Genomic DNA, 13,918 nt, shown 5'->3' on the forward strand with positions numbered 1-13,918 from the left:
TTTTCTACAGATTTCAAAGTTTCAAATCTGAAAAAAATCGCAAAACAAACTCAAAAATCATGCCCAGATCTGTTCGAAATGCAATATTTTAGTGTCCTAAGTAAGGAATACTTGCTATTACATTGAGTTCTCTTATATTTTACCTTACCCATGAATTTTTTTCTAGAGAGAGATTTGAGAGGAATGTGTTGAGGGAGAGAGAGGGAAGAGGGAAGAGGAAGTTGATGGAAAAATTATAAGAGGGGTATTTTGCGTATTGTCAAAAGATTTGGCATTTTTTTGATTTAGTATATCTCATTAAGCATAAAAACTCAAATTTTCCATTTAAAATTCATTCCACATTCTTTTTTCATTCTAGATTCATTCATTTTATCGATTCCATGATAAAAAAAAATATTTTGGAATTGATGTGACCATTATCTTTCCAACTAATGTTTATTGTCTAATTAATCTAAAATATTCAAAATTATTGATTCTATATATTTTATATATTTATTTTCATTATCATTATAATATTTCATCATTAAAAATTTATTTAGGGATTTATGTTAACCATCATGGATCTTCCAAATATATATATATTAAAAACTTTTATAAAAGAGGATATACATAGAAAAACTGCGTGTATAAATAAGTATGTACCTTGTTCGAAAACGAACGACTTTTTTGCGAGAAAATTTGTGACCTTTTTGCTTAATTAGTACTCATGATAAGAATTTAAAGTCTAAACAGGATCACTAAATTAATGGCTTTTGCTCTAAAAGCACGTAATCAATTAGTCTAATATTATAATTTTAAAGCAGTTTTAGCCATTTAAAATACGTAATTTGATTTATTTTCTTCTTCTCAGACATATAATATATATTCAGTTAGATAAATCATTATGCATTTATATAAAACGAAAGTTCAGCTAATTAATGTAAAACCGCGCCTTGCTATTCATTTTCTGCATTTGTTTTCGCTCAGACTCGACATATGTTATATATATATATATCAGCTTACAGACGTAACAATAAGAAGAGACATAGAGGATTGATAATATGTGCATTAATTATATTATTATTGGCGATAATAAGTACAGATTATCATAGATTCATAGATATTTGTTTTGGCTAAAGTTATAATATATATTTATATATATATATATATATATATAAAACTATACTCAATGGTGCAAGTTGTAGATTTGTCGACTTTGACTGCATGTGCATGCTTTATTTCTTAAATTTAGTTGCTTGATAAGAAATCAAGCCTATACACGCATGTGCAACTAATACTAGCTATACCCATAATTCTATCAAAATATTTTAAATATATTAATTGGATACTAAGTTTTGACTGATCGATTGCTAAGCCAAAATTTTGAGCTAGAACACAATATATATTTATATATATATAACTGCACATTGTGTATAATTAATTATGTACATGTTACATATCCAAAAGTAAAAAAAAAATGAGATGTAAAGAAATTTTATCAAACAGAATAATAAATCGTAGTCTCTTAATTTTATATATAAACCAATATTGAATTGCATTCCACTTTTACAGAGTATAAACACTCTTCAAGTATACGTATAGCTCTATAACAAAACTGTGTTAAGCTTTCCTTAATGTATATAGAAAATGAAATCATCAATCGATGGATACATTTTATACTCATTATTTAGTTCAAATATGGTGGAATTACACACACTTCTTGAACATGATCAACGTAATAAAAATGCATGTTAATGATAATAAAATTATGATTATATGATGTTTTTTGAGACCACCGGCCAATTCATTTCACGTGGTTTTGTTTTATTGAATATATTGCGACAAATTAAATAACGAACCTCTCACGTACGAGATGACCAATCATTAAGATTATATGACGATCATATCATATACAATCGATATATATATTTATATAGATATATTAATATCAAACTCCTTGATCAAGCGTAGTCACAAAGACCATAGATACAGTACTTTCCGTCCTCACAGCGATTGTTACATGTTGCACAATGCCTCTTGTCAAAAGCCAAGTCTACGCACTGCCCTCGGCAGCAAGACTGAGTGTACATACACTTCTTCTTGCACGCACCGCAGTTGTCATCGTCGTACAACAAATCCATGCACTTTTTGCTGCAGCACGTAGTCGAGTTCCCGGAGCCTGTCTTGCACACCTCGTTGTCCTCGTTGCAATGGTCCGCGGCTCTGGGGTTTTTCTCAGTGTTAGCAGCCAAAAACCTACTCACTCTTTTGGAAGGAAGAACTTCCACTACATGATCATCATTTTCATTGTCAAGCTGATCTCCCTTCTGACTCCACCCAATACCACCATGGCCATGTGAAAACGGGGGCTTCTCTTCTTCTTCAGTGGGGTTGCTCATGGTGATCAAGGCCACGGATAAGGCCATTGCTATGGCGATTAGGAAGATTACTATCTTGATGGCTTCCATGGTGCTTGAGACCTTATTGTTTTTTTTTTTGTTCACCTAGTTGAGAGAGATGTAGAGATGGAATGAGGAGAAGAGTCTAGAGGAGCTAGAGAGAGAGACTTTTAGGTGGTATTAGATTCTTAGGAGAGAGAGAGGCTGTGATTTGTTTGGCATGTGAAGGAGGGAAGACTTGGGGTTTATAGTAGGGTTTGACGCGGGAAAAGTGGTAAAAGGTGGTGGTTTTTCGGGATGTGCTGCAAAGAGTGTGGTCGAATTATTCTAGGGCTTATACTTTATAACACACAAAAGAAATTTAAAGAAATAGTGATTTAGGCACTCCATAATATTTGTCAATTACATGCTTGAAATTACAATCTTGCAAGGCATACATAGTGGAAAGCAACCTAAAATCTTAAAAAGTCAAAAGGGTAATTCCGGGATCTTGGGTCCATGATCTGTGATAAAGAATGGGGGAGTGCCATAATAGCAAGAGTTCATTAATGTGCAATAATGGGCCGACCTGAAGAAATTTAGGCATGCCTTTAGGAGAAGCAAAGGGCTTTAGGTGTATTAATTTAAAAATGCATGGGGGGGAGTACTACACACACTAAGCAAAAATGGCCAAATGGACCCTTTTCCTATAAGAGTATTTGACGTTTTTCGTTAAACTATTCTTAAATTGAACCCTAAGATGGGTCTGAGTACAACCTATCTAGTGTTCTATACATATTAGTTTTTACGAACATAATTAATCAATAATTAATATGTAACTGCAAAGTTAGCTAGCTCTTAAGTCTAGTGGGTATACACGTTTTCTATGTAACAAGTAATATTGGAAACCAAAGTGGGTATCGAATGGAATAGCTACACATGTCATGATCAAATCGGGCGTCTCCTTTTTTTATTGTTTGACTAGTTAAGTTTATAATCAAGGTTTTCTAATGATGGTCGTATATTCTATTAATGCAGTTTTAGCTTTGTCTCTATAACTAACAAATACGCTTTATATATATATATATATATATAAATGATGAGCAAGTTCAAGCAATTAAAAAGAAAGAAAAAGAAAATTGATCTGCGGCTTCAATTAATATTGTTTGTTGTAGTGACAATTAATGCGTCGTCATGTTTTTTATGATGATATATATTTTTGTAAATATAAACAATTAATAATGGTTAGAAGACAACATTTTCATGCGATTAGTGTAATATAGTGCATGACATTGTTTGGAAACGGATTGAAAAATTTAGACGTCATTAAATATAAATGAGAGTATTCTATGCAAGTGTAATAAAATGCAACAACATAATTTTGTAGGTTTTTTTTTACAAACTTAATTTTGTAGTTCACTCTTGTAATTCTAATTTTGAATATATTGGGATATTCAAAGATCCATTAATTTTTGGTAATTGTGTATGATATGTCGCTAGAAAAAGTAATACATATTAGTCATATAATTTCCCTATGTCCAATAATATTATAGAATACATTTATGTATGAGCCCGAGCTATAATTATAAACAAACTCACTAACCTTGGATTAGTATATTTATCTATAATTACATAGCAAAGTTGGATTAATATATATTAGTATGTTAATTTTCTTTCGAAAGATTCAATTTTTTATTTTTATTTTTTTTGAGAGGAGATTCAAATTAGTTCTTGATTCTTTAAATATTCTCGAACAACTAGAATATTTATGACATTTCATAAAAAAATCGTTTTCAAGCCAGCTATACGCACACGTACACACATGTCTACAAATTAATGTCACTCATATAATATAAAACATATAACTCAAAAGAAGAAGAGTAAAGTCACCTTTGAAAATTAGCCTATCAAAAAAAAAATTGCAGGTTCAGACGCTGCTGGGATATACTTGGAGTAAAACGATTAACATTTTATTTTAAAATAAATAAATAAATTTTTTATAACGACCTTAATTTATTTTAAATATATATTATAAAATATTTGATTTAGCCGGCCGGTTTCTGATTGGTGTGCGTGATATGAAAGTTTATTTATTTTAATTTTTTAATAATTATGAAGGTTACTTGTATCATCGGACAACATAGCTTTATTCGAGGTTATAATTACTATTATATACAAAATAAAGTAAAACAAGAGAAATAAGAATTTTAAATGTTAGATAATATATTCTTTGGTGCTAATTAACTACATTGGGGAAGCAGTATAAAGTACATGGTTTGTGCAATCTATGAAAAGGAATATTCATGAGGTCAAATATATAGTACTACTTGTAAATTACAACTGGAAAGTCAAAGGTCCCTTCAAGAGGAGAGATCTGATATGTACAAAAATTGACCAATGATACTTTAGATCTACTTTTAGCCAATTACGAATCAGAATTTCAAGCTCAATGTCTATAAAGATCAGTAGAAAATAAAAGCAAATCCCACATACTTGTGCTACGAAATCTCTCATGCTTCTGAATTTGACAATGCAATAATACTATTTAGGTTTTCAAATTTTAAGTATATAATAATTTTCTTAGGTAGGGACGTCATTTTTGCCCATAGGTGTAGAAAATTTCCTTTAATTTGTAACTCACTTTGACTTGTGCATATCTTCTACCATAGGATCGTCTTCTATTTTCAACACTTGGAAAAATAATAACTCAAATTTTTTTGCATGATGGCATATATTATATTTATAACAGGCATCCCGTCAATTTTCGAATTTTTTTGAATAATTTACAATGTCAAAATCAATGTTCAAACAGTCAATACGTGAGCCTAATCTTTTTTACGCGTGGAAAACATATTATTTGAAACTCTTATTTCAACACTGTAAATTATTCAAAATTTCTCGAAAATTGACAACTTGCATGGCGACGTTCGTAGTCGTCGAGTGCTTGTCGGTGTACAATGTCGTGTTAGGATGTCCTGTACTCATTGATCTACGCACTATAACATATATTTAGCATCTCACATTAAGTTCCCCACAAGCGAAGGCATCAGTTGCGTAAGAGGAAACCAGCGAGAGGCGCATGAATGTTACAACGCTTCGATCAATAAAGCTAGAAAGGGAAGCGCCGCTTGCGCCAACATGATCTTTGATGACCAAGGAGTTCAAGGTATAAAGGAGTTATTCGACGAGAAGACTATCTAATCAATAGAGACAAATTTGATAGGTGAGGCCCTGATGAGCGAGGCTAACATTGGCAAGGCCCCAAGGGTTCAGGCCACGTAAATATGCACCGTGGGAGGCAAGGCCCCGCCAGACAAGGCCACCCCGAGCGTGGTCGCCAATGACGCCCGCGAAGTCAACATCACCAGCAGCAGCGATTGCAAGGACAACAACTGTAGGGACGGCGTCACCCCTGGTGGCGACCTAAGTCCATGCACTTTATGAAACGAGTCCCAAAGTGGGGAGGATTCTGATCCTCGCTTTGGGGATGAAGAGAGGCTGATTGGACCGGTCGAAGAGCTCTAAGAAGTAGAATTAAAGGATGGTAACCCCACTCAGAAGGTGAAGGTCAGGAAGAACCTGAGTAGCGACATGAAGGTCGATTTAATCAAATTTTTGCAACAAAAAAAAAATAAGATGTCTTCGCTTGGTCCCACAGCGACATGGTAGGCATCAATCCATCATCCATAAGCCACATTCTAAACATAGACCCGAAGGCACCTCCAGTCCGCCAGAAGTGACGGTCCATAGATGCCGAGAGGTATGAAGTGCTGAAAGTAGAAGTAAAGAAGATGGAAGAGAATGGCATCATTGTTGAGTCTAGTTTTTGTCATGTTTAGGTGGTGTTTTAAGTAGTTTTTTATCTCATTTTTCTTTCATTTAGTGCGGGTTTATGCTGTGTTTGTTTGTCTTTGTGAATATGAGGAAGAATTGAGTACTTGGAGGAAAATGTCAAAAAAAGAGAAGAAATTACCAAGTTTTATAACATATTTTGAGAAAGGATGGATCTCAACATGATTTGGAGGTGTTGGTAAATTTTTGGGATAAAATCTTGAAGAATTGAGAGATTTCTTAAGGGTCGCGGCATGAGCAAAGTAGAGCCGCGACTAGCTAGTGAAACAGAATCAATGTTTTGAAGGAGAACTTTGGGCCGCGGCATGGCTAAGGAGAGTCGCGGCATAGAAGGGCAACAACCCAAAAATCGTAGACACGGGCCACAGCATGGCTGAGGAGGGCCGCGGCATGGCAAGGCAGTATTCATGAAAGATTTTAGACACGGGCCGCGGCATGGTACATATAGAGCCGTGGCCCGCCTCTTCAAAAGCTGAATTTTTAGGATTTTATAAGAGGAAAGAGAGAGAAAAAAAAAGGATATACAATTTTTGGTGGGGGGAATTCTTGGAGGCTGAAGGCTTGGAGGATTCAAACTGCATGTTTTCATCTATTTTCTGATGTTATTTTTAATTGTTTTTGTGATTAGCATTATGAATATGAACTAATTTTCTGTTTAGGATTTTTAATTGAATCACTTGAATCCATATTATGAATTAATGCAATTTCAATGTTCTTCTTCTTCAATCTTCTTCAATTCCATATAACCTGTTCTTATTGATTGATTATTGATTGGCCATCTATAGTCATTATTTATATGTTTTCAAATCAAAATCTGAGAAGTGAGATTTGAATTTGCTGTGGTTATATTGGGCATAATTTTAATCTGGAACGAGAGTATCCATATTAATTATGTAACTATTTATTAAGTTGTTGAGATTAATGTTACCTTTGTGGTTCAATTTACCATAGAAATATAGGAAATTGTCACCTAGGTTGAGTTTATAATTCATAGTATGATTATAGGCTGTTTTTATCAACTTGTTAATTGAATTAGGCAGAAAGAAGAAGAATTTAGTATTTTGTATTAGGACATGATAGGGAGGATAGTTGATGAGATTGAATATCCTAATTATTTCTTCAGTGTTTAAATCCAAGGTTTCGCTATTAATTGATATTTTATTTAATTTGTAATTATTGTTTTTTAATATTATATTTTCTTTTGCTTCATCTATAAGAATCGAAATTATAATTGACCAAATAGAAAGAGAAATTAATTGACTGGTAATTGAGGATTCAGTCCTTGAGGACGATACTTGGTTTTACCAAGATTATTACTAAATTGCGATACGTGCACTTGCGTAGCATATAAAATCCGCAACAATCATCCAAGTGGCATTCTATCCCCTATGGATCACCAACCTGTTGCTTATGCACAAACCAAATACACACATGTTAGTTAAGTTCAAGAAGGCTGGGGTGCACGTAGCTGAATTGGAAGTGGGTTTCGCCATTCTGTGCTGGTACAACATGAAGTTGAACCCGCACAAATGTTCATTCAGGGTTTCTTCTGGGAAGTTCCTTGGTATATCGTCAACTCTAGAGGGATCAAAGAAAACCCTAACAAGATCAAGGCTCTCATCAATACGGAGTCCCCTAAACGAACGAAGGATGTACAAAGCCTGACCAGGAAGGTCACTGGCCTCATTCGTTTCATCCCCACGTCAACCAATAAGTGCATTCCATTCTTCAACCCCCCTTAGAGGAAGTAAGAAATTTGAATGGACAAAGGAATGTGATCAGACCTTTCGGGTGATAAAAAAGTATTTGGCACGGTCGCCCATCCTGTCAAACCCCTTCAATGACGAGCACTTGTACCTGTACATAGCCATCTTTGATCATGCATTGAGTGCAGTGTGTTAAGATTAGTGCCCTTTAATGCACATGTATTGAACAATGTTTTATGAAATAAATAATTGAAATAAAATTTTTCATATATTGTTTGTTTATTATTATTATTAGAACAATATTATATGAATATCAGAAAATTCCCAAATTCGATCTTCGATTTTCTTCATAGTCTTCCAAAGTATCCTTAGAATCACCTAGACTAGAGTGAGAAATTCTCAACACATGAGATAGATACAGAGAGAAGAAGAATAGAAGAGAAAAATTGAGGCTTAGAAAAGAACTTATGTTTGTAGAGAGAATCTATCAGAAAACCAGTGATTAAACTTGTGTTTTTCAACTCTCTCTTAGCATTCTTTTTATAGACTCAATTAGGTCATTTATTTAATTAGAAAATCAATAAAATAATAGCCAATAATCATCCCTAGGTCAAAATTATCATGGGCTTTAGGCCCGTGAAATTACTCATTTGATTATAAGTCCATTAGACTTAAAATCAAGGCCAGTATTATTTTCTATTGATTTAATTAATTGAATAATTATTTAAATCCTTTATCAAATTAATTATTTATAATTTGAACCTTGATTTAAACTTATTTATTAATTTAGATACCAATTCATCTTAGTTAATAAATCTGCCCTAATTTAACTTTTATTCTCTAAATTACATAACTCTGTGAAACTATCCAAAATTGACCTGATCAACTTTGATAATTCTAATTGATAATTAAATCAATTAATTTAGACTATCTAGATGATTTTATCCAATGTACAGTGGGGACCATTGGCCTATGAAATCAAGCTCCAATAAGTTATCATAAATCTAACAAATAAATTTACTAACTTATTAATTTCTCGTGACTCCACTAAAGACTCGGAATTGCACTCTTGAATTCATAAAATGCTCTATAAGCAATATAAATACATTATTAATTATCCATTGTTACAACCATAATAGTCACTCAATACTATATAGACGATCTACAATGAGATGGGACTAAAATATCGTTTTACCACTCATTGTATTTTATCCTTAAAACACTTAGTTCCTTGTAAATGATATTTCAGTAAACTAATATTAATTACTGAAACAAGATCTCTATCATTTAGCACCATGAACCAAACTAAACGGAAACCATCGTTTCACTTCTTTATCAGAAGCTATAGATGGTCATATCTATGATTAACACTCCCACTCAATTATATTATCGAGTTCCCAAGATGTAAGTATGGGCTAGTCCGTAGGGTAAGCTGGTCACGAACAAGTCAAAGAACTCAAATAATACAATCAGATAGAATACTAACCACTCAGAATTGAGATTGAATTGACCTATGGTCAACTATATGATATGACTAGAATAGATAATAACGGTATGTTTACTTATCCTATCTACTATCAATATCGGTCATGTCTGATGTAACAAATACATCCGATCTTATCTACTTTGCTAATGTTTTGGAAAGAACATAACACTACAATGTGTACGTAGATCATATCGTAGATTGGCAAGTCAGTGTAAATCTTGTGCGCTAACTAATCTTATGACAAACTTATATTTGAACATGTAATCATATTTATATTCAACTGTGATTACGTCACTATAAATACGATTAGCTATATGCTTGGGATTTAATAGAAGTTTATATTAAACAAATAATCATGAAAATAAAACGTGTGAGCAAAGTGATTGACCAAGTCAAAAAATGATTTCTATTCTTTTATTGATAATAAATGAGATTACAAAGAAATTGAGTTTTAATTAGGGCATTGTTTACCGAGATTTTCGAAAACTATATTAATGAATATTAGGTAAGACTAATGATATGGAATTTAGAAGATAAAAATAGGATTTTTACGTGGTTGGGGCGTTAATGAGCCTTAGTCCACGAGTCAGTTGTATTAGAGCTTGGAAAGTCATTTATAATGGAGTTTTCTCTATGTTTTGACAGAGTAACTGTATACAAGTCGAAGAGAGATCCCTTCTCCAGTGCTCTGCCACTTGTATTTATAGGCTCACAGGAGCACAGGGCTTGGGCCGGGTATGACCCGGGTCCGTCAAGGATAAATATCCTAGGCTTCTCTAATGGAAGCCCAATACACAGGATAAAACTACAAAATATTAAGAGAGACTGAAGCCCACTGGGGCGGCCCAAAGCCTATGCTCCGCCCGACAAAATAGGGCTTTTGGTCTGGACATTCCGAGTTACGAGGCAGATTCAAGAGACAAGATCGGCCAGTGCACTGGCGGCGCAGGTCTGAACCAGCGACGTGCAATCCTGAGGTGGCCTTTTCCGCAGGTGAAAAGTGGGGACAGCTCCCACTCGTTGTGGGGCAGCTTCAGGATCATGGATGCCTTTTCCTGCCAACCTGGAGGACATGACCCGGGTTCGTTTACCTCTGTCCCTCTTCGTTTACCACAGGTCCGGACCGTTTAACAGGCTCCGGGATCGTTTTGTGCATACCTCGACCGTATCCCCAAGTGGCCATACGTCTCCCGGGCGACTGTCATGGATCATCTTCCTGGACACCATCCGGGTCCGGAACCACACTTAGGCCATCATCCTTGGTTACTCTTGTACTATGCGGGCCTGGGCTGGGCCCATATCCAATCGCCCAGACCATGGGCGTGGACCATCGTCCCGGGCCCACAACAGGAAATGGGGATAACATTTACCCCCAAGCCTTCGCCTGGGTCCGCGAGGTGGAGGCTTGCCTTGTTCCTGGATACTCCACGGTTGCCTTCCCAGTTCTTGCTTGGAATCGTGGGTCCGTGGCAAAGGGCAGTGACGCTGGCCGCATGCTAAGCCCGGACCATTTACCAGTGTCCCGGTATGTTTACCTAAGTTTCGCTTTGTGGCAGGGATACACGTGTCTCCAAGCGACTGTTGCAAAGATGGCACTTGAACTCGAAAGGTTACCTAACCACCTCAAGGGTCACTAGGCCTAGTCTAGCGCGTCAGCATGGATTCCGAAGCGTCCCATCCGCATGAGGGTCCTTCATTAATGCTTCTGCGCTGAGGTGGACCGTACGATGGGGCGACCTTTTACATTTGCCTCTCCTGGGCCGTTGGATTGAAATGGCTAGGATCCAGCTCCCGAGAGCTCATAAAAGCCCCTGCATGATTTTCGACCATCGGATGGGGGAATTTCTATCCACTGGATCAGAGACCAGGACTTGGGTCTCTATAAATACTCCTCAGACATTCATTTGACACTTTTACACTCTCGAGCCATTTCAAGAACTGAGGAGCTGTGGATGTCCGATATCGCCGACGACATCCTTCACCGCCTGCTTATTCTGTGTTGTTGCCTATTTCCAACAGTCCCAATGTCTTCCTCTCTGCCTGAGCGCACGTCCTGGGCCTGCCCTATCGACGAGTTGCTGAGTCGGCTTCACCAGTTCAAGAACAAAGTTCTGCCGTCCTTACCGTCGGACAACCACCATCCTTTACGGCCCACTACTCACAGTAAGTCTTTCTGACCTTCTTGGTGAATACATGAACGTAGGCTGCTCTTTAGTTCATATGCTTAGGCTGCTAGAATTTGCTTATGCTTAGAAACATTGTTAGGAAGGCCGCCTGGTTCAGGTTGCTCCAGGTCCGGATGCTTCCTGGACAGACGGTGGAGCCTACTTAGTAGCCCATTTTTCGTTCCCGATCTGGGTCTCGTGGTTCCCTGGTGAACCCGGACCCGATCCGGAGGGGACTCCAAGCAGTCCGTAGGAGACCCCCGTACCTTAACCGACTTTCTTGGGTTTTGGTATTGACTGCTTGGTTTCTTTTCTCTGTTCCCAGATCATCAGTCATGGCAATGGGCGTCACCCTTCATTCAAAGGAGGAAGTCAATAGGGCCCCCGTCATCCTCTCCGGGTCTAGGACCCCCACGGGCAACAGATGGGAAATGGACGTGCTGTCAAACCTATTCCAGAACTATCGGATGATGTATATCCTGGAGAAGCACCTGGGCATAGAGTCCACTCCCGGACTATTCCACAGCTGCCTAGCCAGGATAGAGGAGCGAGCGCATACTTCGGTAGAAGGGTTTGGGGCCTGGCGTGCTGGCCACATCATTGCGGGAGCCACACTCCCGCTTCACGGCTACTTCGTGCGGTTCCTGACGTACATGGGGATCGCACCGTTCCAGCTCCTGCCACAAGCCTACCAACTGCTCGCGGGATGCAAAGTATTCTGCATCGCGAAGGAGATCGCGGAGCCGATCCCTGCGGAAATCTTGTATTTCTACAAGATGGAGCTGCAGGTCAACGCCAAGGACAAGAACTTGGATGGCTTCTACAGACTGAAGCCGTGAGGTAGCTACCCCGCTCCCACCAGCTCTTGGAAGCATCCCCCGGACGTCCGTCACTACTGGTTCATGACGTCCGGGTTCCTCGTGGAGAAGAACCCCACGCTGCTGCTGGACTTCCAGCGAGTGGGTAAGTGCTTCCCCGATCCTTTTCCTCTTTTTTATTTTTTCTTTCTTTTTCTTCGTTTCTCATTACGTTACTCCGGGTGGGAGGACCTTTCGCCGAGACTCCTCTCACCCAGTTCATCCTGGAATGGAGGAGGTTCTACTCCGGGCTGAGCGCAGAGGACCTGGACGTAGGAGGCTACGTCAACACGGACAACCTCCGACTGGTCGGGATGCTCGTGGCCCACCAGAATATTGTTGTCCCGAACCTTCGTGGAATCCAGTGCGAGAAGAATGTTTCCATCGGGGAACAGCTAGCCCTGGAGCACATCGCGAAAGTGGAGAAAGCGGCGCGAGACGACGCGGCCAAGCGGAAGAGGGACTTGGCCCAGACAGAGGCGGCCGCTTCAGAGGAGCTGGAAGCCCTCTTTGAGGATGCCCTACCGAACACGGGGACCCCTGGGGCTAGCATATCGGGGTGAGGTAACTCACCTTTGCTCTTAACTTATGCTCCCCAAGTCGGGGACTTAGCTAGGGATAGGCTAGCACTTCGAGGCCCCGCGTTCGGGGCTAACGGGGAGATGAGACCTTCGTCTCCCGTCCCTGTAGGCTTTGAGGTTCTCATGTTCTTGTCCAGGTTCCTTCAGTACGGGAATTTCTTGAACCCAGACGACATGGGGGATCGAGTCCATTCCTTCACGTTAGATGAGTTGAGTCACGCTTGGGGTTTAGATGAGGGTTCATCCCGGGTCACTCTTAGTTTTGATTTTGATTCTCTTGGTTAATCGTACTAACTATTTTTTCTATGTTTTTGTAGGAGACTCTGACATGTCTACCCTCGCGGGCGAACTGAGGCAACTCCTTAAGGACCGGGCGGCCAGGAAGGCTGCCAAGAAGACAACAGAAGCGGTAGGCCCGGACCCACCCCTCAATAAGGAGGCGTCAGGGGCGGAACCTCGACCCGGTGGGGGTGTGCTTGTCGCGGTCCCTATCCAGGCCGTGGACAGGGAGGAGATCCAGACCTTGACGGCTCGGGTCCACGAACTGGACAGCTCTCTTCATGAGGAGAAGATGGCGCATGAGGAGGCCCGCCACGAAAAGGAGGAGGCGGAAGGCATGCTGGAAGTCACTTTCGAGGAGGCCATTTACATGGCTTGGCGCAGGGACAAAAGCATGAACCTCCTGGTCTTCCCCGACCCAGAATTGAAGAGGGCTGAATTCGAGGCCAAAGAGAAGGAAAACACAGAGCTTCTGGAGGCGGAATCCTAGGCCCGGATCTCCACATTACCTCTTTTAATTTTGTAATAACTTTTACCGGACGCGTATGCGTCCGAGACGATTTGTATTGCTTTCTCCGGTTTATCTTATTTTTGTTATTCCTTTTGGAAATTTCCTTTTGTCACCGTGCATAACC

At 38.8% G+C, this 13,918-nt stretch overlaps 1 protein-coding gene across 1 annotated transcript; it reads right to left on the minus strand.

Moving 5' to 3' along the window:
* Positions 1-1,940: 1,940 nt before the first annotated feature.
* Positions 1,941-2,405, minus strand: LOC133785299 (stigma-specific STIG1-like protein 3). The gene has a single exon (XM_062224547.1). The coding sequence runs from the start codon at positions 2,403-2,405 to the stop codon at positions 1,941-1,943; it is 465 nt and encodes a 154-aa protein (XP_062080531.1).
* Between the last annotated feature and the right edge of the window lie 11,513 nt (positions 2,406-13,918).

The sequence above is a fragment of the Humulus lupulus genome, chromosome 6 (assembly GCF_963169125.1).
Source record: "Humulus lupulus chromosome 6, drHumLupu1.1, whole genome shotgun sequence".
NCBI classification, from domain to species: Eukaryota; Viridiplantae; Streptophyta; class Magnoliopsida; order Rosales; family Cannabaceae; genus Humulus; species Humulus lupulus.